Source organism: Lonchura striata, chromosome 15, assembly GCF_050655825.1.
Source record: "Lonchura striata isolate lonStrDom1 chromosome 15, ASM5065582v1, whole genome shotgun sequence".
Taxonomy (NCBI): domain Eukaryota; kingdom Metazoa; phylum Chordata; class Aves; order Passeriformes; family Estrildidae; genus Lonchura; species Lonchura striata.
Window position 1 is genome coordinate 13,483,344 of NC_140717.1, and position 26,731 is coordinate 13,510,074.

The 26,731-nt window shown below is 45.0% G+C and overlaps 1 protein-coding gene and 1 long non-coding RNA gene across 3 annotated transcripts; both read left to right on the top strand.

Annotated features, from left to right (window-relative positions):
- The first annotated feature begins 2 nt into the window (after positions 1–2).
- On the top strand, positions 3–1,916 carry LOC146766015 (uncharacterized). The gene is made up of 2 exons (XR_014958679.1): positions 3–281; positions 726–1,916. It is a non-coding gene; the product is annotated as an uncharacterized LOC146766015 (long non-coding RNA).
- Positions 1,917–5,734: 3,818 nt separating this feature from the next.
- Positions 5,735–25,975, top strand: PPTC7 (protein phosphatase targeting COQ7). Of its 2 annotated transcripts, none has more exons than XM_021544629.3 (6): positions 5,735–6,120; positions 15,191–15,370; positions 18,031–18,229; positions 20,336–20,459; positions 22,083–22,212; positions 23,552–25,975. In XM_021544629.3, exons 1-6 carry the CDS (start codon positions 5,919–5,921, stop codon positions 23,608–23,610), a joined length of 894 nt encoding a protein of 297 aa, XP_021400304.1. In that variant the 5' UTR covers positions 5,735–5,918; the 3' UTR covers positions 23,611–25,975. The 2 variants fall into 2 exon arrangements, with proteins under 2 accessions (XP_021400304.1, XP_085448886.1); XM_085592760.1 differs by lacking the exon at positions 5,735–6,120 and adding an exon at positions 7,615–7,805 and having other exon boundaries at positions 23,552–23,753.
- The last annotated feature ends 756 nt before the right edge of the window (positions 25,976–26,731 follow it).

Below are 26,731 nucleotides of genomic sequence, written 5' to 3' on the forward strand. Positions count from 1 at the left end.
GCGCTGAGGGGAAGGGCGGCGGCGCGGGAAGATGGCGGGTGGGGTGAGGGCAGGGCTCGGTGAGGGGATGGCTCGGTGTGTGCGGCTCCTCCAGCCGCCTTCGGGCTCCCTCGCCGCCCCACAGCGCGGGGAGCCTCGCAGGGAGGCCACGCGCAGGGTTCTGGCTGGATATGGCCGCCGTGGTGGTGCCAGGCGGCCGCTTGTGCCACCCAGCGCCCTCAGGAACAGCCCGGCGGTGATGAGGGCTCGGTGCCCCCTCAGAGCCACGGGAAGGGTTTCAGGTGTAGTGATCCAAGTGTAACCCACGTAGGTGGTTTGGGAAAAAGTTATTGGAAGGCCACGCATAAAAAAAAAATATTGGGGAATGGCCCTTTGCAAGATATAAAATATTATATATTTATATAGATATATAGTCTACATATCTATAACTATATTTCACAACACTTTTGGAAAATTTTAGTAATTTTTCCTAAAGCAATTTTTAAACTGTTGAAGTTTCTCCTTTTGAGGATGCTGTGTGTCTTCAGTACTCAGCATATTCAGTAATCTTATTAGTAATCTTTTTATGTGCACTGTTATCTTTGAGGTCTTTTTCAACCTAAATTACTCTATTTTGCTACTAGTTTGGAAAAAAAACCGTGCTAGAGAGTGACTAAATGATCATTGTTCCTTAGATCATTTCCAGCCTTAAAAATTCTTTTATCTGTTTTTATTTCCCTGATCAGGTTCATTACTGTGAACTTGAAGGGAAGGCAACAAAAGCTCTCAGAACTCTAAAAACTCCAGCTGCACCCACTGAAAATGGGAATAACTCCACAGAGCCCTCCTCTGCCAAGGCTGTTTGATATTATCAAAGAGCTTGTGACCAATGGGTTTCAAAAGCTCCAGGCATGTGGAACAAAATCCTGGAGTCATCCTTGGAATGGCCTCATTCCTCCAAGGACACAGTGACACAAAAGGTGAGAACCCCCTGTGCTCTACTCTGCCTCAGAAATTGCACCCCAAAATAACCTCGCCAAAAATAGCCTCCAGCCTGCCTTCCTTGTGAGATATAACCCCAAATCTCTGTTTTTACCTTCTTCCATGGGGATGAAGAACTGGTGTTTTCAGTCTGTTTGCTGTTCCTGAGGTGGCCAAAATGCTGCTGCTGGTGTTGGGTTTGTTATTTTTTTCAAACTTAGAGTGACCACACACTTCCATTTTGAAACGGACCTGTGAAACGGTGAAAATGGCACCACAGGGCTTTATTTTCACTGAGGCTGTACCAGGACTGGCTGCAGCCACTGGAGAGGATATGTGCCTGCGTTTGGAGGAAATCCTGGGAATCTTTACAGCTGCATCTCTTTCACTGTCCCACAACAAAGGAACAACAAGAGAGGCAATCCTGCAGGAAGGACAGCTGGAACACGCGGCTGAGATACAACCTCCCTCTGGATGGAGCTGGTTTAGGGCCTTACAGCACCTTCAACTTCCTTGACTAAACTCCCACATGGTCAGTTAACAAGGATGGAGATGTTTCTCCTCCCTACAAGTCCTACAAAGTTGGAAATTTGGAAATTATTTTGCAGGCTTGGAGGGAGAGTGGTGCTTGGTTTATTTTATCGTCACTGGTTGTGATCTGTGTCCTTGTTCCACTGCAGTGTCATGAGATAATTAATACTAAAACACCTCTATTTGTTAGTTTACATGTTTCTCATGCCTTTAAAATCAGTAGAAGAGGGCTGATGACATTGCACAGGGGAAAACAATTTAATAAATTCTTCTTGCATCGGGAATTACATGGCAAAGCTGATGGTGCACAGGGGACCAACTCCAAGATGAAAACCAAGCCTTGCTGAAATCTGAAAGCACGGATTGCACCCTGGATGAATGTGGGCAGGAGCTGGATGAATAAAGAGGTATTAATTCTTACTGCATCTACCATTGAAATGGAATAGAAGTGGGCAACTGTTCAAAAGCAAAGTAGGATGGAATTAATCTGGTTTTCTCGTGACCTTTTTTTTTTAGGGCTTCACTCACAGCAACAGTTCACCTAAATCCACTTAAAATACTTGCTGTAATAGAAAAAAAAAAAAAAAAAACAGAGAAAGGCAAGACATCTAAGAAAAACAATTTGAGAAACCTCCCACCAGAAAACTCAGCCTGGTATTGGACTTCTGAAACAGGTTCCAAAGAGCAACTCCAAGTGTGTAGGATAAGATCAGGGCATCAATACATAATGCTTGTTCTCCATCAGAGAGATTTTAATTTATTCTGTCAACATGAGCTAATTAATAATTAAAAAGGGCACCTTGATCCTTATGTGGGAGGTCCTGTAAAATGAAAATTCAAGCAATTTGAGAGGCAGGAGATGCCTGTTTATTAAAAAACACATTCAGGGATTTACTCTATTACTGTTTCAATTACAGTTTCAGCAGCAAGATTCTGATGTGCATTTAAGCATTATAGAAGCTGTGACTGCCCCATCCCTGGAAGTGTGCAAGGCCAGGCTGGAGCAACCTGGGAGTGTCCCAGATGTCCCTGCCCATGGCAAGGGATGGAATGAGATGATATTTGATCCAAACCATTCTGTGATTCCTGTTGGTGATCTTCTGACTTTGCATCTTCTCTTGACACGTCATGTGGGAAGTCTCATGTTGTCCTCCTCACATTAGTATTCTTTTTAATCCAACTGTGCTGTCTTGAATTTCATCTTTTCAGAGGTAACACGGGGTTTGCCCTATGACAGATCACTTTAAAAGTCCAAGTGGACAGGCATTTGAAATTAAGAGTCCAAACAAAGTCAAACCAGGCTGAAATAAACTGCATTTTGGTCCAGCACAAGATTAGCCTTTTAATAAATAGTGAGGAGCTGAGGCAGTCTGTACAGCAGATGGCATTACAGGTAATATTTATCACACTCCAATCTCAGGGCTCAGATACTTGGAAGGACTGACATCAGCTATGAGTGAATCAGTTTTAAAACAAGCTGGAAACCTGCTCGTGCCTCCAGCAGTTGATTCCTTTGTGCAGCACTTCTGTTTTGCACTCCCCAGTGCATTTATTGGTCTGGACAAGCCTAGCAGGAAGAGTTCATTCTGTTTTTGCAGCTTAAGTGAGCTGATGTAAATAGATCTTGGACTTTGAGGTGGGAAGATTCCACCCAGCTGCAGTAACCAGGGGGATGCCCTTTGGTCCAGTTTTTGTGCCAAATTTGTGCATTGGGGAATTTTAAACAAATATCACTTGGCAGGATATTGACTCTCAGGGTACAAGAATAACATTGAGTAAGGCAGCAGGGCATGGGCTGGGAGGGATTTACAGGGAAAACTATCCAGACTGACACTGAACAGTGAAGAAAACCAGTTCTGAAGTATTTTATTAAAAATAATTGGGTTTTTGTCTAACAGGAGCCCAGATATCCTCTGAATGAAAACCAGGAGCAGTTTTTCATCTGGGCACAACATCCTCCTGCAGGAGTGACAGAGTTCATCAGAGGTTACTAATTACCATGGAAATGATGAGGTTGTCTGGCTGTCTGGACAGACTTGGGTGGGTGACCTGGAGTAGAATCATGGGACCATTAAGACTGGAAAAGACTTCCGAGATCAAGCCCAACCTTTGACCAAATACCCCCATGCCACTAAACGGTGTCACAAAGTGCCACATCTACTTGTTTTTTGATCTCTTCAAGGGTTTGTGACTCCACCACTTCCCCAGGGAGGCTGTTTCAAAGACTTTCATGGGTGGAGGAGTGTGAAGAGCTCCTGGTGTGCCTTGGCTTGGGGGCACTTAGGGAAGCACAGAGTCGTGCTCTGCCAAGTGAGTTTGTCAGCCCTGAGCTCACGATGTTCCTCAGCGTTTGAGCCGTGGTTGCTGGGCGAAGTGGCACAGAGAGAACCCTTCCAGCCCTGGAAAAGTCGGCATTGAGGCATGGAGAACTGGGCTTTAGCTGTGGGCTGAGCAGCACAGCCAGGTGATGCAGGACAGGTCACCTTGCAGCAACCCGAGCTGCCTCAGGGCACTGCAGGCAGCAGCACAGAGCAAGGGGTTAGACCAGGCTGGACTTGAACCAGACAGGACCGGGACAAGGAGGAGGAAGAATGAGACTCAAGGAAGGGAAAGAATGATTCTGTGGGGGAAGCTCTGCAAATATGTGCTTCCCTTTGCTGATAAAGGAGGGTGTGAGGCACTGAGAGAAGCCACCTTGTTTGTCTGCTCTCACACCCTGCCGGGCCCTGGCAGCAGCACGCCCTTATCTCCAGCACATTGGCACATTCAGCTGTGCAGCCATTCCCTAATCCACCACACTGGGCCTGGGCTGCTCCTCGTGTTCATTTCTCCCTGTTTTAACAGGAGGATTAATTTTTAAATAAGTTTGGATACAATTTCAGCGTTAACTGGATAATTCTACACATTGCTTAAGCCTTTAGCAGTATAAGGGGGGTAATATAGTCTCTGTCCAGGTGCACAGGGAGCAAAATGCCTCCCTTGGGATAATGAGGGTGCTTCAGCTGTGGCACAGAGTTCTTCCTTTCACTGCAGGCAGCTCTGGGGGCAGGTTTCACACTTGCCTCTGCTGCATTTCCACCTCTATTGTTTGTTGTCTCGGGTTATGCAAGTGGCAGCAGCCTCTTGTGCCTGTACCCAGAGGAATTAAACGAATTTGCAAAGCAACCTGCTGGGAACTTCCAAGGGGACAAAACCATTGTTTGCACACCCACGAGCAGCACGGAAAACCGAGCTGCAGAAAATGAGGATTTGGGTCTTTTTGGGTATTGCGGGTCTTTGCGACATTGATGCCTTGAAGTCGTTGCTGTTGAAGATGCCCAGCTGAGAGCTTTGTGTCACTCTCAAGTACAATTAACGTGATTTTATGGGGTTTGAGCGATGACTGCACACACAACACACCCTTCTCGTGAGGCTTTTGTTTGGCATTTCACGTTCCTTAACCAAAATGGATTAACTGCCAGCCTTGCCACGGATTTGCAGAGAAGCCTCTCACGCAGAGCGCTGAGCTGGCTGTGTCCCCGGCCGCACCGAGCCGGGCAGAACAGGGCGAGTCATCCTTGGGGGAAAAAAAAAACCCAAAACCCAACACATTTTTTGTGCGGCGTGACTCACATAACCGTCCTCAGCAGGCACGAAGCACCGGCGGCCAGCGAGTCCCCGCGAGTTATTCGGAGCACGCGAGACGCGCGGGGCGTGGAGGGCAAGTATGTGGGTTAGGCGCAGCCGCGCTGTGCCCGGTGTGAGAACGTTAATTGCGTTAATTGCGTTAATTGCGGCAGGGAGCCGGCGGGGGCGGGGGCGCGGACCCCGCTCGGCGCCGCGGGGGCTGCCGGGAGCCGCCCGCTGTTATTGTCCCGCAACATGCAAATGAGGCGGGGCGGAGAGCCAATGGGGGGCGGGGGCGCGGCCGCGCGCCGCCGCCGCGCACGCGCGCCGGGAGGCGGGCTGCGGGGGCGGGGCCGGCCGCGCGCCCCGCCCAGCGCCGGGGCCCTCACCTTGCCTCAGCACGCGCGGCGAAGATGGCGGCGGCGGCGGGCGGCGCGGCGCGGGGGCGGCGCGGGCGGCTCTGACCGGGCACGGCGGGGAGCGAGCCCGGAGGGGAGCCCCGAGAGCTCCGCGGGCAGCGGGGAGCTGGCACGGCCCCCCTCGGGGGGCGGGGAGGGTGGCGCGGAAGGCGGGGGCGCTGCCGGCGAGCCCGGCCGTGAGGGGCAGCGCGCGGCCCGTGAGGGGCAGCGAGGGCGGGTGAACGGCAGCCGCGGCCGGACGGACGAGGCTCCGCGGCGGGCAGGGCTCGGAGCGGCGGCGGCGCGGGCCGGCGGGCAGGGGAAGGAAGGCTGGCGCCCTGCGGCTGGCGCTCGGCGGGCAGGAGGCGGCTGCGCCGGTGGATCCCCGCGTTCCTGGCGCTCGGCTGCTGGGCGCCCCACGCCATGTTCTCGGTGCTCTCCTACGGCAGGCTGGTGGCGCGGGCGGTCCTGGGCGGCCTCTCGCAGACGGACTCCCGCGACTACAGCCTGGTGACGGCCAGCTGTGGCTTCGGCAAAGATTTCCGCAAGGGCATCCTCAAGAAAGGCATGTGCTACGGGGATGACGCCTGTTTCGTGGCGCGGCACCGCACCGCGGATGTGCTGGGTGAGTGGCCGGGCCGGGGGCTGAGGTGGCTCCGGCCTCGCGGTGTGACCCCCTCCTCCTCCTCCTCCTCCTCCTCCTTCCCGGAGCTGCACGTGGCGAGCGGCTCAACCCCCGGTCCCAGACAAAGGAGCTGGTTCTGCCTGGCATTGTCACCGTGACTTCGCTTTTTTAGCTTCCCAAGGAAGCTCTCGGGCTCTTTGTTGCAGCTCTCCCTGCCTTTAGCATGGGGGGCTGTGTGTGCCGGGTGTCCGGGCCCAGTCTGGGCGTTTCACCTGTGGGTGCCTGTAAGGCCTGGTGGCTCCAAAACTCAGAGAAACACTTCCCAGTTCGTTTCAGTTTCCGTCTTTCTTTAAAACCTGAGCCCCGTGTACATACATTGCATTTAAGCATACAAGATCACTTGAACAGGCACTTCCTGATTTTAAGGCGTGCAATGTCCTTGTCAAGTGAAAGGCAGAGTGACATTGAGACTGGAATCAAATGTCAAACTTCAGTTTCGTTGTTTGTTCTGGCCTGATTGCACTCTCCGGTTCAGAATCGCTGGCGAAATGAATCTTAAGGGTTCAAATTTTAGAAGTAGTGAATAAGTATGGATAATCAGTAGAATGTCTAGACTAAAGAATATTGCTTTTGACAGTGCTTTGACCTTTCTCCTGTGTACTCAAGGTTGAATTTGGCTGACTGATACTCTGCACAAGTTCGTCGTGGTGTAACTGCCAGAAGCAAATTTTTACCAAAACTTTGACACTTAAAAAAAAGCTTCCTTCTCCCTGCCACTGCCCGTGGTTTTGGTGGTTTTTTTTTGTTGTTGTTGTTATTGTTTTTGCATTTATTTATTTTAAACCTGTGGGGTTGCACTGTGCTGTCTCCTGCTGTGAAAGTGGTTGGTGGTTCCTCTGTTTGGCGCTGTCATTGTAACTTGGTTGCCATTTAACTGAGCGAGAGGTTTTCCTCAGGAAGCTGCAAGTTGGTGCTAGGTAACAGTTATTGCTGCTTATTCTCAAGGAAGCTGTTACTGTAAGAGTGATGCCAGAGCTCTCAAGATGTGGAAGGTTGCTGGGTGCATTTTAGACACTCATCATCTTCCCTGTGGTGCCTCTTCCAGATAAATTTTTTGGGATTAGAATTAGCTGTTGGATGCCCTTCCTTTAGCATGTGACTAACCCTGGCTGCCTTTAAAGTTCATGCTAGACCAGCACTGATAGATAACTGAGCAATTGGTGTTTGCCCTTAAGAGAAATGCAGGATCTCCTGTACTTTGAAGTGGACTCTCTGTGTGGGGAAGAGACAGATTTAGCCCTGTTTGAATATTGTTAGGGGGTTTTGGCCATATTTGGTGATTACTGTATGTGGACCTACAGTTTGTCTTGTGTTCCTGCTGGAATCAACAGAGAGTTCAATTTCTAAGTTGGTCTTTGCATTAATTTTCATGGCAACTTGGAAACAAACAAACTGTCCTCAGAATTGTAGCTCCACTTAAGGATCAAACAGCAAAGAGGGCAGCAGACTCAGGATGTCTTAAATACCAAGAAGCACATAATTTAAATAGAAAACCTGTTGGTTCGTTTGATTTTGGGATTTCTCCCCTGGTAAAGCTATTTTTATGTCAGTTCTTTGTTGTTTTTTTAATATGCATACTGAAAATTCAAAATCTTTGTACTTTCTGCAAAACCAGCAATGTTCAGGTGGGTTTTGATGCTTCTAACTTGATGCTCTTTCATCTTCATCTGTAGCTCTTAGGTTTACAGGCATGGGAGTTTTCTCCCAGCTTTTGCTGCTGGCATCATCTCTCTGCTCTTTCAACCAGCCCTTCTGCACTGCTGCAGAGACAGTTTCAGCACCACCAGGGTTTTCCTGCCCTCAAACCCATCACACATCTGAGGTTCCTTCATGATTTTTTTTAAGACCCTTATAAATTTTGTGCTACCTCAGTACCTAACTCTGCACCTCAGCAAAACTGCCTGAGCTGCACTGTTGGGTTTCAAACTTAATTTTTTGACATTTAAGGAAGAGGTTGACATGATTTGAGCCAAAGCGAACACTTGATACATTAAATTTCAGGTGTATCGCTTGGAGTGAGTAGTCTTCAGTGAGAAAGCCAGGCCAGATAATTAATGTAACATTCCTCTGTGCCAGTGTTTTCTAGAAGCAGTGTACTATGGAAAGCCTGCCTGTGTGGGATGGATTGGGTGTGGTGGAGCAGTAAAAGAACTACTCCCAGCCGTTTGGCATGAGTGCTTGGGGATTCATTTTCTTAGGTCAAACAAGAGTTGACTTGGCAGTGTGTTTATAGCAGAATCAAAATGCTAAACACTTCTTTTGTTGTATGTGTGCTGTATAGTTCAAAGGCTGAATGTTTAACAATGTCTTCTAGTCTCAGCTTTATCCTTTCACAGTAAGATCAGCAGAAGGCTCGTGAAGATTCAGGTTCTTTCAGTCCTCCCATAGTTGTTCAAGGCTTGATAAGGCCTTTTACTGGTGTACTTGAATCCTTGAGGGTTTTGTCTCTCATTTTTGCTTTTATCTGAAAAGTAATTGTCAATTTTTCATGTTTTCTTCCCATTCTGAGCACAGGGAGAAGCTCAGAACAGTTTTCCCTTAAGGATCACCCTAAAGGAAAGGAAATGGCTTTACTACTAATGTTAATCTCTAGAGTGTTACAATTCAGGCCTGTGTTTCCTTTCTCTGCTGCTTGTACCACGATGTACTTTTTGTTCATTCACTGCCAGTGTCTTGGGTGTTCAGATCCTCAGAATACTGAAATCACTCACAGAGATTTGGGAGATGTTCTGTACTGCTTAATGTGTGATGCCTTTGGAACTTTTGAGGACAGAAATACTGTTTTTTTTTCAAAGCTGAAAACCAAAACTCTGACACCTCTGTTTTTTCTCATTAGCATGCAAGTAGGATTTTTACTACACAGGAACAAGCCAAATTTTAAACAGTTTTACACTCATTTCACTAAATTACCAAAGGCAGAAGTTAAAGCCAAGGTTTTCACCTCTAGAAATTTTGAGATGTCACATGCTAGTGATAGTTTTTTTCCTTAATTTTGGGATCTGCCTATTTTTGCTTGTTCTGGCCTTATCAGGCTCCCGATGTCTTTGCCCGTTTTTTATGGATTTTCCAAGCTGTTGTGTGACTCATTATTGAAACATTGCAGCAGCCAGCGTGCATCCCGTGACAGCATCACTTATACAATGTCTGTGCTGGGTACAAGTTTGGGTGTAGCCAGGGTGACTTGACTCTTGCAAACTATTTCTGTTCCCCGGAGTAAGGAAAAACTGTCTGGCAGCAGGAAACTGGTTGTTCACTGCAGAATTAAAATTTGACAGTTGTTCTGTTTGCTGCAAATCTTTGATTTTTAGTTTTTGGGGGGAGTGTCTGGGTGCTGCAGGGCAGCTACTCTAAAGTGAAAGGAACTGCACTTGGTTTGAAAATTTTATCAGCAGCCTGCATAGGAGCTAGCTTAAACTACACAGTGACAAAGCCTTGGAATATTGTTAGTGTCACTGTCATAAGGAAAAGTAAACTTCACCACCTAAATGGATTTGTAGATGAAATGTCAAGGTTGTTCTGGCAGCTGTAGAGGAGGGGAGGGATCCTTCCTTGGAAGCCTGAAGGTTATAGAGGACTATGCTAAGTGGTTTATTTGGTATCATACCTGTTAAAGAGATTGCTGCCTTATCACAACTTATCACACTGAAGGAGCCAAGCACTGCCCACCTCCCTTGGAGTCACCTTTTACCTACTGCATGTGAGAGCTCAGGGAGCCTGAGAGGCAGAGATCAGAGATCTGCAGAGCTGCACAAGTGCCTTAGTTTGTAACAGGTCACAGGAAATTTTCTGTTCAACGAGGGAGCATCAGTGCTGGCATTTGTAGGGTAACTACAGACTTGAGAACCACCCCGTTAACAGTCACTGGCTGACTTTGGTGTCAGCAGAGCTGCTCTGGAGCAGAATGTGACCTCTGAGAATGAAACATATCTGGTTATTCTTTCCCACAGTTTCTGCAAGGACACTGCACACAAGTATTGAGGTCAGAATTTCCAGCTGAACACTACTTCTAACTGTAAATGCTATTGATGCTTCTTGATGGCAGCCAGTTTTCCATTTATACACAGATTTTGGCCTGAAGGAAGAGCAGGTTCTGTCAGAAATTAGAGGGAAATAAGAAAAGCTGAGTACAGTGCAAGAGGGGAGGGTTAATCATACCTATGAATAGGAAGCATTGGAAAAATCTCCTGTTCTTTGCTCTGGTTCATCCATGCTGTGAATACTGAGCCTGAGATGGGTCAGGCTGGCAGGGATTTATTTTAGTGTCTGTCCCCAGTACCTGTCCTTCCCCAGCAGTTCCACAGTCACTGAACACCTGGAGAAATTAGGTAGTTGTAACTAGGGAATTTTTTATAAAGCCTGCAGAAATAATTTATAGTTTAGTGTTCTCCTGGAGCTCCCCAAATGCACTGAGTGATTTCTCAGGTTTCAATAAAATAGGGAGGAAATCTATGTGGTAAAAATCTGCTTCAGGAACAGGTGTGCTGTAGTAGGAGGGGAAAATAGATATAAGGAACTGTTGCTTTCTTCTGAGAGTAGATGCACAATTTAACGTTTCCAGTTCCTTGTTTCTCCTTCAGTTTGTTCCTCAAGATCATTGCTCACTTTGCCTTTGCTTTTTGCTCCTTGTTGTCACTTACCCAGTTACTCTTGCAGAACCTTTCTGTTTCATGCAAGGGTAGTTTAAGTTTTACTGTAACAGTGTGAATAAGTAACCTTCCCTTCTGTGACTTGTTAGCAGTCACACACCATCTGTCCTTAGGGATTTGTATTTAACTGGGTTATTTCTTTGTCAAAACCTTGAGGGGGGTAGACACCCTTTGGCTCTTACAGATCCAGGGAAGCTGCTGAGGGTCAGTGTTGGCTTTGGGCATTGAGCTTGGTTTAGATGGAGAACCTGTCTAGGTGTGATTTATCCCACCACTGATAAAACAAGAAATCTTATCATTTTATCTCAGTTCCGACGCTGACAAATACCAGGTGCTATATTTCAAACTTGTGTGGTGCAACTCATTGCACTTTTTTACCATTTTAGCCTCCATATTTGATGCAAAATTCAGTTATAAATATATCCTTTTGATGTTCTTTTAGGAGTGATTCATTGCTATTTCAGGTAAAGATCTCAAGAAATTGAAAGTTCAGTAGGATGTGCCGAGTGCCTTAGAAAGTTAATTGTGGTTGCATGCAAAAGCAGCTCCTGCTGAGACATTTGTGCCTGCCTGCTGCTTCTGTGTGCGATTTTTATTCTTGGCTGATGCAATATTTCAAAATATCCAACTCAAGAGAGTTTTGGGGCAAGGTGGTACTTTTGGATTCTGACTGTGGGCAGGTTAATTTGCCAGCTAACCAGACCTGTGCCTCATAACATTATTTATATTAAACAGGGTTTGATCAGTATCAAGGCTTTGTTATGAACTCTCAGGCTGTTTAGTTTATATTTGCTGTGAGCCAGGCAGAACACCTGGATCTCAGTCACACAAGTGAGTGGTGAAAAGCAGATATTGCTGCTTTCAGCACTGGCTGGTTTTCCCTGGGCTTCTGCAGGGAACTCATGTGCTGGCAGGCAGAACTACTTCACATTTGCATTTCAGCTGGTATCTTATCCCAGGTGCTTTTAGCATTTTGAAATCAGCTTTAACAAGTTTCACTGCCAGCATCTTCCCTGGCTCAGTTTCAGTGCTGCAGCATCAGTCGTTTGTGCTTTGTCTTGTAACTGCCTGACAGGTGTTTCTCTTAAAGATATTTTGATATTCTGAATCTTTGAGGAGGTGGAAAAATCCAGTTTTTGGATTAACACCTGCAGCAAGTATTTTATCTGTATTTTCCAGCGCAAGGCAGTGTAGAGGAGTGTTAACTCAGATTCTGAAAAATCTCTGTAATACAGTTAAATACTTGAGAAGTATTTATTCTTTTGAAGTAATTTATTGAGAAATTTTCAATTGCTTTATTTACAGTGGTGGTTCATCTAGCTGCAGGCATTGCACTGTCACGTGGATGCTTGTGTAATTTCTGCATGGGCCTGAACAGGGAATAGCCACAGAAATGCTTTTTCTATAAAATTTTTTCATTTACTGAATGGCATGAGTGAAAAAATCCAAGGTTTGTGTACAGTTCAGTTTCAGCAATTCTCAGCCATGCATTTTGTTTTAAATGTCCTGTGATTCCTAATTTATAACATGTTTAATACTAGAACTCAATGGTTTATGGCTCAAAGGAAAACCTCAGTATTTGTTGAAAAGCTAGTTATTTTTAATACATACCTTATTTTTTTCTTGGATGAAAGCAAAGGTATTATATATAACTAGAGCTTGGCATTATTCCTTGGGAGTGATCCTGCCAATAGCAACACCTTTGAATTTTCTTTTGATGACAGAGGGGAAAACCTGGTATTAATCAAAGCTGTGTTTTTAGTTTTTGCTACTTCTGGAGTTTGAAACAGTTTCAATCTTTATTTGCTGTATATCAAATAGCACAAACTTTACTGAAGCTTTATTCTCATTTACATTTAATCTATTTCTATAGCAGTTCACTCAAACTGTTCCCAAGTCACATACTCCTTTCCCAGGTGAAGCTGTTCAGTTACAGAGATTGCAGAACGTGAAGATGCTGGGTTCATTTTAAAACTGTATTGAAGGTCGGGCAGGATGATTAAAGGTCTTGTGCCCAAACATTTATAAAGCCCCACCTTTTCCATCTGGGGCAAGGCCAAGAAATAGAGTTGGTAGCTGCTGGGAGGTTGTGGAGGTGTCACAAAAGGAGCCCCCAGGGCTGCTCTTGGATGCAGTGCTTGTGTCACCTGGGGTGGAGTGGGGAGACAGGAGAGCTGTCCTGGTGCTGTGGGATCAGGCTGTGTCCTCTCAGGTGTGGTACCAAGCAGAGCCAGAGGAGCTGCTGGGGGATGTCTAGAGGGTGATTGCTTTGGAAGGCACTGGCAGAACTTACTTAAAGCTGTTTATAGCTTGCAAAAAGCAGACAGGAAGGCAGACAGAGGCAGTGCATAGCTCAGGATAGAGTATGAAGGGTGCTGCCATGATTACAGATTCACATTTCCTGCTTGGAGTAAGAAATGAACAAAGCAAGGCAGATGGCATACTTGTTTTTCCTTTAAAAGTTGAATAGGTTTTGATAATTGACCTTCTCAGGTGCTTGCAGTGGTGGCTTTCTGCCACTCCGTGCTAGAGCTGCAGTGTTTGTGTTTCAGTGTTTCCCAAACTGATGTAAAAGGATTTTCTGGATCGCTTGAGGGAACTCCGTAACTTCTGCCGAGCTTTCTTTGCAACCGCCTTGGAAGCCAAGAGCTCTGGGCAGCATTTGTCAAACATCTTTTCATTGCATTAACCCTGTTGTCAGTGAAGCAGTGCAGAAATACAGCTGGACTATGTTAATTTTAAAGGGCAGGGGAAAAAATGTTTATCTGGTAACTTCACATAAAGCACCATCGTTAACCTGAAGCTGAGTTTCTGTTTCTTGTTCCAGATCTAGAACCTTTCCTTTATGATCTCTTATTCTAGACTTGTCTGTGTGGCAACAGATAGCAAAGGGTTAATCTGGTATTAACCTGAGGTTGTGACACCTGTAGGGAGAGGATTAATCTGTTTTTGAAGAATCTAGAAAAGTAATTTCTGAGAATGCTGGGTGCTTTTGCATGAGCTTCTTCCTGGGGACTGCTCAAAGAGGTGAATGCAGGGATCTGCATTCCTGTAACATTCTTCTGAGAAAGCAGGGGGACAAAGCAGGTGTCTAAAAGGTTGTGCACTATTTTAGGGAGAAATCTGATTAATGTTGATAGGCTGTTCAGAATCTGGCCATAACCTCCTGTCAGATTATAGTTCACGCCAAGGTCGGCTCTAAACCTGCCATCTCAGTTTCAGACCATGTCCCATGTGAAGGGCGTTTGGAGATGAGGAAATTGAATTTTATCTTCTGACTCACATTTTCATGCCTTTGATAACAATGGAGTTTTTTTTTTTTTTTGAGGAGATTGTCCTTCAGCACAATCTGAGCACTGAAATTCAGTTTTTGTGCTTTTATCATGAACATATTTCAGCTTTACTATGTTTTGGAAATCTCTGCTTGAAATGGTTTGTCCCGTGCTGAGGATCAAAAAGATTTTGGGAAAGATTTCCACAAAATAACATTCTAATCTCAAATAATACCTTCAGCAGTATTTTGCATTTATCATTCAGACCATTGGAAGAAGTTCAAAGTTTTTGAACCAAATGACCAGCAGAAAATGTGTCTGCTGCTCACCTCCCTCTGATCACCCCCTTTCCATGACCACAGTCACTGTTTTCCCTGTTGCTTAGAAGCTTCCCAGGTTTTGGTGAATTGGTCTAATTTTCTAATATCCAGGTTATTTTGAATAACTGAAAATTCTCTCGATCATAGTCAGTTTTCATTCTCTTGCTTGACTGAAGCTGCAAGCAGCAAACTCTCCTTGAAAGGGGTAGGTCCCAGCATTGTGTTGGTTACATGGATTTTGGAAAACACTTGTAAAATGGAGATCTATTTTCTACAGAGATTGAGAACACCAAATAGAAGTCATTGTCCTTCATCTGGGGAGGTCGTCTGAGGAAAAACTGTGCTGCTGAATAGCATGAAGAGTTTCTGTGTCATTTCTGTACTAGTTAAAGTGGTGACCTTCACTTTTAATTTTAATAAAATCTCTTCCCTTATAATGGACTGATGAGAGGTTAATGGTATTGAATCCCCATCTTAGCCCCAAATATCCCATTATTTTTTCTTTGGCGGAGTCAACTTCCTCATTCTCAGCATTAGACTTCTACTTTCCTTTTGGCAATTCAGATTATATTTGGAGATTTGTCCGAGAGCTGATATCAGAAGTTATCTTAAAAATACGCAGAAATTTATTTCTTAATCAAAAATATGTTCCAAACAGGTGCCATGTCCTACATTTTAGCTACTAAATATCATAAGTGATGCAAAAAAATTCAACCCCTTGTTTTGGAAGCCATTTGTGTTGAGGTAACTCTGGTTTTGTGTTTCCTTGCAGGGGTGGCAGATGGTGTTGGTGGCTGGAGAGACTACGGGGTGGACCCTTCTCAGTTCTCAGGGACTCTCATGCGGACGTGCGAACGTTTAGTGAAAGAAGGACGGTTTGTTCCAAGCAATCCTGTTGGAATTCTCACCGCAGGCTATTGTGAGCTGCTGCAGAACAAAGTACCTTTGCTTGGTAAGGCACCAAAAATACATCAGTTCAATCTGCGTTGCGTGTCACACATGGGCTTACTGAAGGGTGCTTGAATCTCTTGTCATTGTCTACAGCAAATTTGCAGGCAGTCCACTTCTCTTAATTAACTGAAAATATAGAAATGCAGTCGCCTTGATGGCACCTTTATTTTCTCTTAAGCTGTTTTAATTAATTTAGTAATGCAGGGAGCATTGATGTGTGAGTATTTATATATAAAATAAAAGGCTTTCTGTGGGAAGGGTGAATTCACCAGAGTTTGCAGAGCGAGTTCTGCAGTGGATCACATAGCACATGTGCTCACTCTGTATTTTATATGTATAAATAACTGTTCTCTGCTGAAAACTTTGTGGTACTGGTTATGGCTTTCTGCTTCAGCTATGCAAGGAGAAATATTTTCTGGGCTTAACTGGAGGTAGTTCTCATTGCTGGCCTTATTCTGCTCCTGTTGCCTGTTACGTCCAGTGGGCTCAACCCCAGTTGCTTGACCTGAGTAGTTAATATCATACAATCTCTGGTAGCATTATTTTTATAAACTTTGTGGGGGGATTCATTACAGACCTTTCTGAAAGCCAACTGAAGTAGATGCTTCACATATTCTGTGTCAGCATTGATGGGACACAGGACATTCAGCTGCCTGGGGACTGGGAGCAGATAGAGAGGCCACACTCGGTCTCAGCTGTCAGCTCTGCCAAGGGGACACTTCTCTAAAGGACATGAGACCTCTTCTGCTCCAAGAAAGCGTTTGCCCTGCACAAAATGCACACAGCTCACCTGACCTTAAGCTCCTGTGCCAGAGCAGTGCTGTGTGAGCTATATTTAACTTGTCTGCTGAGCTGGGAGCAGATGTTCTCGCATTATACGCCTAAAGAATAGGTTGGAACCTCAGGAGTGACCTTAAGTGTCGCGAAAATAGCAGTGGTCAGTAATTACATTAGGATTTGGGGTGTTGAATGGTGCTTATTTGTGCAAAGCAGGTGTAGCTGTAAGTGAGCTCCAAAGTGGGGCACTGGCAAGAGCTCTCCCTGTGCCTTTGGAGACAGAGCAGCTCGGCTGGGCTTGACCTTTGCAGTGCTGAAAAGCAGCGTGTGCTGAGTCACAAGATCTGAATTCCACACATGGCCTCCTGGTTACACTCTGCTTAATAGAGTTAGAATTTGAAACTAATGATCCTTAGTGTTTCTCCTTTAACTGAGAACAGTATTTTTATAAGGAGGAATAAAGTGCTGGAATTACCACAGCAATGAGCATTTAGAATTTATTTAAAATTAAGGAACAGAGAAGACCTCATTGAGCAATAACTTCTTGCTGTTGTGCTGTAAACCTGGATACTTAGTTCATCAGGATTGGATGCAGCAAATAATGTAAAATAAAACTGAACTGGGAGGAAACTGTGCTATTTATTTAACCACTCTTGTGTTGCAGCACAGTTTTGGATACTGGCACATGGAAAATTTTTTTCCAGAGATACTGCTTTGACTTAACATTGATTAAGGATGGGGAAGGTCCTGTGCTTTCACTAGGGAGCAGATTCAGGGCAAGTGCATTGCAGGGAAAGCTCTGTATTAGAAAGGGAATCGTCTGGAACAGGCAATGCCTGGAGCCAGCTGGACTTCTGCATTAGCAAGCCTGATCCTAAGCTTTGCTTACTGCAAGCTTGTGGTCTGTCCAGCATGGAGCTGTGCTTGGAAAATCCTGCTGGAAGAAGATGAGGGTAGAAGGTGAAGACAGTTCACGGGCTGGCAATATGGGGCAGAAGTGCTGTAGTTGTATTTCCCCCTCTTGGGGATTGAAAGGTCTTTTGGTGGCTGTGCTGTCCTGTCCTGTTTGCAGAATTGAGTGATTACTGTTTGTTGTGAAGGTCTTTGGGTTTCTTTGCAATACAGCATTTTTGTGGCTTTGCAACCAAGCGCAGTTGGTGGCTACTTCCCAGTGAATGAATGGAGAATTTCTCAGTGCCCTCAAGCATGGCTGGGGTAGTTCCAAGCCCAGTTGACATCATGTTTCTGCTATTACTTTAATTTGGAATTGTATTTGTCTCTGAAACATTTGTTTTCTTAAACTTGTAGAGTTGGTGTTCTGAAGATGTGACAGAATTATTATTTTTAAATCTGAAGCAAGCTCTGCAGAGCCAGGCTGGGAGGAAAAGCATTTCATGTTCTGAGCAGAGAAATGCAGCAGGACCTAATACTTAATTGCAAACAGTTCTTTATGTGGTGTGGTTTATTTACAGCTGATGAGTGAAGAGAGCTGATGTGTGGAGAGCTCCTAGTATTGTATAGATGCTGCTAGAATTCTATTATCTCCATGATTTTGGAATTTCAGTATTTTATGTGAGTTCTGTAAATCCAGTCCTATAGCAGAATGTGCTGACATATGTTGGGGACGAAAACTGTAAATAAAGCCAAACAAAACAGGTATTTGTCAGCATAATGTGTTTACCAAAATAAAAGCAGGAAGAGTAAATTCTACACAAAAATCATAGTTTGTATTGCAAGGATTTCTAGCATTTTATTGCTTTTATTTTATATTAATTCTGGCATTGTTGAGTATTTCCATTTCTCCTGACTTTTAAGCTTTGATGAATGTTTTTATAATTGAACAAGCAGTTTCTGAAGGGCTCACTGCATTCCCTGTGTTTGTAGGGAGCAGCACAGCTTGTATAGTAGTCCTGGACAGATCAAGTCATCGTTTACATACAGCCAACTTGGGAGATTCTGGATTTTTGGTAGTCAGAGGTGGAGAAGTCGTCCATCGATCCGACGAGCAGCAGCATTACTTCAACACTCCCTTCCAACTGTCAATAGCTCCACCAGAAGCAGAAGGAGTTGTCCTAAGTGACAGGTAAGGACGAAGAGGAACTTCAGTTTTTAATCTGTGCATGTGACCAGCTCCCAAAAAAATTGCGATTTTGCTGCTGTGGAGCTCTTGTGCACCTCATTGGATATAAACACGTATCCAGTCAGGTCCTGCACCTGCCACCCTCCCTCTCTGGGTAACGTGAGCATTTCTCACTTTGTACTTAACTTTGTACCTGTTGCACAGTCTGAATTTATTGGTCTGTTCATGGTGGCATATTCCCATAGCCATGGGTTTGTTCTGATCCATGGGAAGATGTCACCCACTAGAGCTGGAGTGTGGACAAGTGGCTGTGCTTCCCAGCAGAGCTTTGGTTCCAATCCCTGCCTGTGCTCCCTTGGGACTGTTTGGAGTAGCTAATTTAGATACCTTGGCACTGAGGTTGCAAATGCTTGAAGAATAGAGCAGAGGGACATGTGACTGTAACTTGTGTTTCCAACTTGCTGTTTCCAGCAGCATATTGTATTTGACCAAAACCAGCAAAAAAACTGTTTGGCAGAACACCAAGCTGGGAATGAGAGTATGAGGAAAGGACAATCTGTTCACAGAAATGAGTTGTTTCAAAGGCAGGCTTGTTTCTTGTGTCTTCCCTTAGGAATGTCAGGCTGATCCATCCTGACTTTGTGAATGTAATATGAAAGAAACTAAAAAATAAACAGCTTTCAAATATGTGTTAAAATTCAGCTTTCAAAATGTCTCGCTCATTAAAGTGATATCCCCCATGTGAACATAGAGAGGTGGTAACAGGATCTTCAAAGAATGGCCATGGAATAAAGGGAATGCAGTAGGCAGCTGAAGTGTTGGACTCAATGTGCTTGAGTCTTTTCCAACCTAAATGATTCTATGCAGTATCAGGGCTGATGCAGTAAAAATTGAGACTTTAATCCAAAATAGCTCTTTTTGAAAGTGTTGGTTAAGTGTTGAAACTCCTGACTGACCATTCTTGTGTGTGGTTTAATTTCTTCATCCTGCAACTGCCGAGGGGAAGACTGAAATTAGAACCCTTCAGTAATCCAAGCTCTTTGTGAGACTAAAATTAAATGATCCCTTGAAATTCCAGAGATGTTAAAATAATCTTTAATTTTTCTGAAATTCTCTGTCGTCTGTAGGAAGACAATAAAAACGAAAAGCAGAAGGATAATTGATTATGTCCAGTGGAAGTCAGGGAAGCCAAGTAATCTGAGTCATGCAGTAATAAGGAAAGCACAAGATAAATGTGCTCCCACACTTCAGCTCTGAATCATGATTACAGCTTTCTGGCTGGTTCCTGCACTGTTCCTGACGTTAATTAGTACTCATGCTCCTTGTCGAAACGCTTCTCCTGTCCTTTTTTATTTGTTGTCCCAGTTCAGTGATGAATTTGGCTATATATGGGCATAGGCAGGCAATCTGAACTCCATCAGCCTTCCTGAAGCTACACAGCAGTTGAGCAAAGCAGCTCCTCGGTGGCCTGAGATGCAGCGATTTCTCCTTTTTACAGATCCCCTTAGAGTCTTTAAAAATGAAAGGTTTGTTGTTATGTTGCTTTTGAGAATCAGATTTTGCAGCAATATTCATGTCCAAACAGGGTATTTTCTCCTCTTGGTGTTGTGTAATGTGTTAGACACAAGCGTTCCAAAAGACTCTGGTCTCCTGGTAGTGATTTCCAAACATATTTCGTATCCCATTGAATTAGAAAGTGATTCAGAATACTGAAGTGTTTGGGCCAGGCCTGTTATGAATTGTTCTTTCAAGTATCACTCTCTTACATCTTCAAGATGAGCAGGAGGGAGCCCTGAGCTGCCATTCTGCTGGCTGGTTTTCTTGGAGACACACTGCTGAAGCAGATTAGTTTGCAGGATTGTTCATGTGGGAATTTTAAGTGCAAATCCCGTGTGTGGGAGCTGGAACAGGACCTGTTTGCAGTCCCAGGGGCTGTGGTGGGGCTTTCCTGACAGTCCATGCTGGTGCTAAAGCTCCACAGTGAGTGATGACTCCTTTCCCTTACACAACCCCCAAAGAGCAGGGAAGAGCAGGGGCTGTGGATGTGCTGATGGAGGTTCTTTGGGGCCTTTGTGGGGCTGGAGTCCTTTAACCTGTGTCCATCCCCAGCCCCGAGGCTGCTGACAGCACGTCCTTCGACGTCCAGCTTGGGGACATCATCCTGACCGCCACGGACGGACTGTTTGACAACATGCCCGACTACATGATCCTGCAGGAGTTGAAAAAGCTGAAGGTGAGTGTGTCTGTTCTCAAGCCCTCACATATTTTGTGCTGGCTGGATCTTTGCAGTTACTTCCTTTACTTCTGAAAGCTTTGTGTTTTATGTAAAAACCCCACCTGAAGTGCTGTATCCTCAAAAGGCTTTTTAGGTAATATCCCATGTCAGCAGTGCAAGGGACATTGAGCCCAGAGGGCTTTCTCTTGGATCTGCATCCAGGCTGAATCCAGAAGCAGCAGCTTGGGCATAAATTCCCAAATAACAGCTGGTTCCATGTCAGTAACTGGTGAGGGAGGGGAAGGGAGGGAGGAGATAGCAGGTGCTGCCTTTGGCCACACACTGCACCTGCAGGTTGGAGATGATACACAGGAAAACAGAGAGGTCCCTCCTGGGTTACTGGAGGGTGAGCTTACACTTAAAATAACTTTCAGCTTCTCTAACCAGTAATTCTGGCACAGTATGGGTTGTCTGAATTGTGGGTTGCACGTGCTTGAAAATCTTCAGTGTTCTGTAAAAAAAAGTCCTGTTAACTTTTCCACATTAGTGACCACAAATGTTCTTTTTAAATAGTAAGAATACATTAACATATTTTAACTTGGCTGAGAACATTTAGCTTCAGGCTATTTGCTTACAGAAAGGAAAGTACACTTAGGGAGATATCAATATGTATAAACTCCTTGAGGAAACTATTTTGCTGTGAAATGCAAATAAGAGAATTACAGTGTGGTTTCAAGAGAATTTGGCCTCCTCTTAATCCTGCAGCTCCACAGGTCACTAATGTGTCACTGGGGCTGCAGCCACCTCACACCCTTGTCGGTGCAGAGAGCAAGTCTGTCCTGGCTGGCCACTGGAGTTGGAATTCCCTTGTGGAAGAAAGCTGAGCTCCATCTTTTGGTGTGTTTGGGAAAGGCACTGGAGTTCCCCAAGAGGTTCAGCCAAAAGTTAATCACATAAATGCCTGCTAATTCCCAAACCTGCGGGGAAGGCTCTTGAAATGACAAGGCATTTAAAAATGGTTACAGACAAAAAGAGCAGTGGTTGTCTGTCATGTTGGCTGGAGTGACAAAAGCCTGGGAGGAAAGCAGCAGAATTGCTTAAACAGGGGAAAAAAAGTCCTTAAAATGCAGCCTGGAAAAAGTGTGTGTGCTCTTAGTGCATTTTTCTCATCTGACTTTAAAGTCCCCCTTCTCCCCAAGGGTGCTCTTGTCAGCTGGGGTGAGAAAGCCAGTGTTGCAAGACTTGCACTCAAGATAAAACAAATACTTCACCAGAGCCTGCCCGGGAGGGAGGGAAGGTCCTTGCAGGGTGCCTGCAGGGACAGCTGCCAAATGCCCTGTTCCCTTCAGGTGACGTAGTTTAGTCTGTTTTGAGTATTATTCTTCTAAGCTCCTAAATTCTGGAAATCCTCCAAACCCAAGTCTTGAGCTGCTGGTGGGGATTTGAGGTCTGGCTGTCCCTTGTGAAGACCCACAGTTGTGACCCAATTTACAAAGCCTAAAGGATGGGGAAGGCTCCGTTTGCAAGGGAGGGTGATAATTAATGACTTGGCAGTGAGGGATCTCCAAACCTAACACAGATCAGCACAGAAACTTCTGTAGGCTTCTGTACAAGAATAAACTCTTTTCCTTACGAATTTAGAACTCCAACTATGAGAGCATCCAGCAGACTGCACGGAGCATTGCTGAGCAAGCCCACGAGCTGGCCTATGACCCCACGTACATGTCACCCTTTGCACAGTTTGCCTGTGACAATGGATTGAATGTCAGAGGTAAGAGTTTCTCCTCCTCCCACTGGTGCTGTCTTGGAGAGATCTTTAGCAAAGTGAAATTCTGCTGTTCCAAAATCCTGTAGGAAAACACAACAGTAGGAAATGTGGTTGGCAGAGGAGCAGCGAGCTCATGTGGGATTTGCCAAAACCCCCAGGGCCTGCACAGGGCGTCCTGGGCCCAGCAGAAGAGGAGCCTCCTGTGGGGAAGCAGCTGGAGCACAGAGAACACAGTGCCCTGATTGTTTTATTTTTAATGTAATCTGTGCATTCCTGCCCCAGGAATCCTGCCTGACATGAGTTCTCCAGTAGTCCCGTACAAGACTTGTTGCTTGGATTCGGGTGTGTGGGTGGGGTTGCGTGAGGGTAGTTTTGTGTCTGGGGTTTTTTTTAAGGTCTCTTCTTACTGCTGTGTTTCAGCTGAGGTTCTGCTCATTCTTTGGTAGATTTGGGATTGTTTTTTTGGTTGAAATTTGGAACCCTTGTATCATTGGCATCTCCGTACTGATCTCTGTCGGTTCCACTTCTGTGTTTTAGAAAGGTACTGGCAAAACAGCTGGCACAGCTCAGAGCCTGAGCAAACTCCTTTCTTCTAACAATTTTTTACTTTAAAATAAATAAATAAAATTCTGCCAGTAAAGATGTTCTCATCTCTGTATCAGAAGAGCAGGATTTCCTGCAAGAACCCTAAGCCCCTTTCCTCAGGTAGCAGCTGTCACACTTGGCCTCTGTGTTGCTCCAAGCTCTGACACTCAGTAGTGAGGCTGCAGATCTCCAGATTCCAAGGGATTGGTTTGACTTCCCACATAACAAAACCTCTCTTCTGGGCCATTTCTCCAGGATTTGAGTGTGTTTCTCTTGCTGTTGAGGATTGAAAAATAATTATAAAAATGTTAAGTAGCTTTTAGGAAGACCTGAGGTAATACAGTGCTGGAGATGCTAAAGAGGTGTTTGATTTACAATGGAAATTCCTGAGGAGATCTGATTTCGTGGCAGTTTACATGTAACAAAGCAGTGTCAGGTGTTCTGTGCATTTATTAAAGAGTCTGCTGAAAACAGGCTTTGAGCTCTGCCAGCTGTCAGCAATGTTCAAGGTTCTGACCTCCTTTTCATAGTTTGATCTCACTGGAGCTTAAAAGGAGAGTGGTTTTGTGCTTTATTAAATGTCACTGCACCCCTCAGTTTGGAAAGGAGGTGGAGGAGGCAGAGTTTTGTCTACTCAAACCAAGTTTTGGATGCTTAAACCAATTTTAAAAGAGCTTTCCATGGGTAATATCACAGATCATCAGAAGACACCCCGCTGTGGTTTGGTGAAATAAGAGGGGTTTTGCTTCCATTGCAGGGGGGAAACCAGACGACATCACCGTCCTCCTTTCCATCGTAGCCGAGTACACAGACTGAGGTGCTGGCGCTGTCCGAGCTCCCCGGGCCCCCCGGCCGGTTTCCTGCTGGCAGGATTGTTCCTTCCTCCCCAGCTGCTCCGGGCAGCCGGCCCTGAGCCCGGAGCCTGGCCCGAGACACAGCTGAGGCCCTTGCTAAGAACCACTCGTAGTCCACTGGTCTTGGTCTGCCAGCAAGAGATGAAGAAGCTCAAGGCTTGGAGCTTAGTCCTTGTCCGGAACAGGGGAGGATCCATCCCACAGCGTTGCTGCAGTTAGAGATGTGACTTTCCAAGGAGTAGGATTGGTTGGTCACCTTTCAGACTAGATCAGTAGGTAACACCTCTGCACGAGGGCATATTACTCTATTTCCTAGGAACGTTTGCTGTTGTTGAGGGTGTGTTACAGACCCAGTTCCATAAAGCATAGTCTTGTTCCAGTGATAGCCGAGGTTTCGTGTTTCTGAGCTCCGGTTTTCAGGAGATTTATAACTGCTGTAAACATTCTGCTCTTGCCATCCATGGTGTCAGCCTTAGGAGCCTTTTCTAGTACGAGATTTCAAACAAACCTAGTTCGAGTTCTATGGATGCAAATGTGTTTTGTGATTTCAGGTGCTTAACTGTGATCTTAAAAGTTCTGCAGATCATTCGTCCATAATGGGCCTGGTTTTGGATGTTTTGGCTGTGGATAATTATTATTTTTTTTAAACAAAAATTCTAGCTCAGTCTCAAACAGTCGAGCTGGCCACAGTTGAGGTCTTTCAGCTTTTGAACCCATCTCAGCGTGGGATGATGGTAAATGCTACGGTGGGAGGTTGCACAAAACAGCTCATCCTCAACTCCGAGCGTCTTCACTTTGGGTAAATAATTCTGTTGTTGATATAAAACATAATTTGTGTTAATAATTGCCACTCTCGCTTGTAGAACAGAATATGCTGCACCAGTTTAAGTCCAGTTGATCCTTTCTGACTCCAGCAGGCACCTTCTTGCTTCTGCTGCGGCAGTGGCAGCGAGTGCAAAAATGGAAACTTAATGAATAATCAGCAAAGCCTACATTTCATTTTAACTAAAGTTTAGGGGGTTTCAATGATCCTTAATGATGTTTACAGTTATCTAACAGCCACTTTGCAATATGACATTTCCTTTTCAATGACAGTAGCTCACGTTTGTCCCCCCTTTTCCAGCCAGCTTTCCTTTTTCTTTCCTGAGGCTCATATGAAAGCTGAGAGCTGTAAAGATATATATATTTTTGGTCAGTTTTTCATTAACTTTTTTGCTGGTAGAGAAGTATGTAGAAATAAATTAAAGCCATGTTTTTATATATAAAAAGTCGGGTAATGTTGCTGTTTAGGTGAGTGCAGTTAAACTTGGTCAGTAAGGAATCTTGCCTGCTCTCAAGAGGAGATTTTTACTACCTGGTTTATTGTATTAAAACTGTTTAAGTTTGAGGTTACCTCAACTTGTTTAAAGAATTTTTGTGGACTTGTACTGTATATTTGCGTAACTATGTCAAGCTTTTATTTAAGGTCATTTAACATGTACCATGTACATGTCATTTTACTATATTTCAGTGCATCATGCTTGTAACAGGCATTTCATTTATAATAAGTGATTAATTTGGGAGCTCTTCAGTAATTTATCTGCTATTCCTCAATTGGCATAATGTTAGATATCTACTTTAAATCACCTTGTAATTACTCGTCAAAATGCCTTAACTACCCTAACTTGACCAAAATAGGATTTTGGTGAGGGTATGGGGAGGATTATATTAATGAAGAAAAATTAATTAGTTTTGCGACACACGAACAGTGAGTGGTGGAGAACTTTGCACAACCTGTCAGTCCTTGTTGTTTTTAACCTGAACAAGCTGTCTCTGGCTGTCTTGGAGGAATGTATTCACATGCAGAACAGGGCTTTGTTTCTTGTTTGGGAGGGGCCTTTCTCTCCCGACTCCGGGTGTCTTTACATTTATCCAGTATTTACTCGCAGCTTCTGGATTAGAGCAGATTTGATCAATTCTTCTTTTCCTTTGCCCTTCCCTTCAGGCGACGCCCCCGCGGCCCCGGGCTGTTCTCTGCTCTCAGCACAGTCCCCAGCCCTCCCTGTTCCCCTTCCCGGCTTTCCAGAGCTTTCCCTAGGGACGTGTGTGGGTCAGAGGGTCTGGAATTCCCGAATTCCCGCTCCTCCCTGTCTGTGTCCACAAAGCCGTTTGCCTCATATCACACCATGACCTGTTGGGTTTTTTAAAATAAAGAACAAATTTGGGTTTTGATTTACAAATCATGAGTTTTTCCCTCACCGGGCACACCAAAGACCAGTAAAGCTTTTAGCTTTTCCATCTGTTTATAAAGCAATACTGTATTATAAAGAATTGATATTTTTATCACATGCTTGATTGTTTTGGGTTTTTTTTAAGACGTGCACTCTGAACATATCAAACCAGATTTTTTCCTATGAACTTAACGCTGTCTGCGCACAACTGATCTTTGGAGAAGGAAATGACAGGGCCCATCCTATCCAAAATAATTCCCAGCAATGCATGAAGCAGTAACACTTGCTAGGGGTGAGGTTAGTGGGAATGTTCACAAGAGGAATGTACAAGAAAGGTGTTTGCAGGCTGCCTTGGAGCTGCTGCAGTGGGCTGTGGTTTGTTTTGGGAGCTGCTGGGTTGGGAGCAGGGATCTGGAGGAGCAGGAGGAGCTGTGTCCCCCAGGAACCTGGGATTGCTGCAGCAGCGGCCGTAGGGATTGGGGTGGAGCAGGGCTAAGACGTGGTGAATTGGAAAAGCTCTGTGGTTCCTTGCTGTTTTCTGGGCTATCTTTGGGAGAGCTGCGACATACAGTCCTAAATGTCCTTTTCAGGCTGAAAACAAAACCAAACCAAAAACCAGATTTGGGACCAGGCAGTTACAAGTGAGTAAGAAGGGAGAGGTGACGATCAGGCAGGGATGGGAGGGTTTAGTGATGGAATGTCCATCTCCTGGTAAGGTCCATCCTTTCTCCAGGGGAGGAGCAGCTGCTGTGTGGAGAACCTGACTGTATGCAGTAGCTTCTGACAAAGATAGCTGAAACAATGAAGCAAATCTGAGTCTGTACCTGAGGATGCTTTTTTGTTGCTGTTAAAATGAGACTATCATCTATGCTT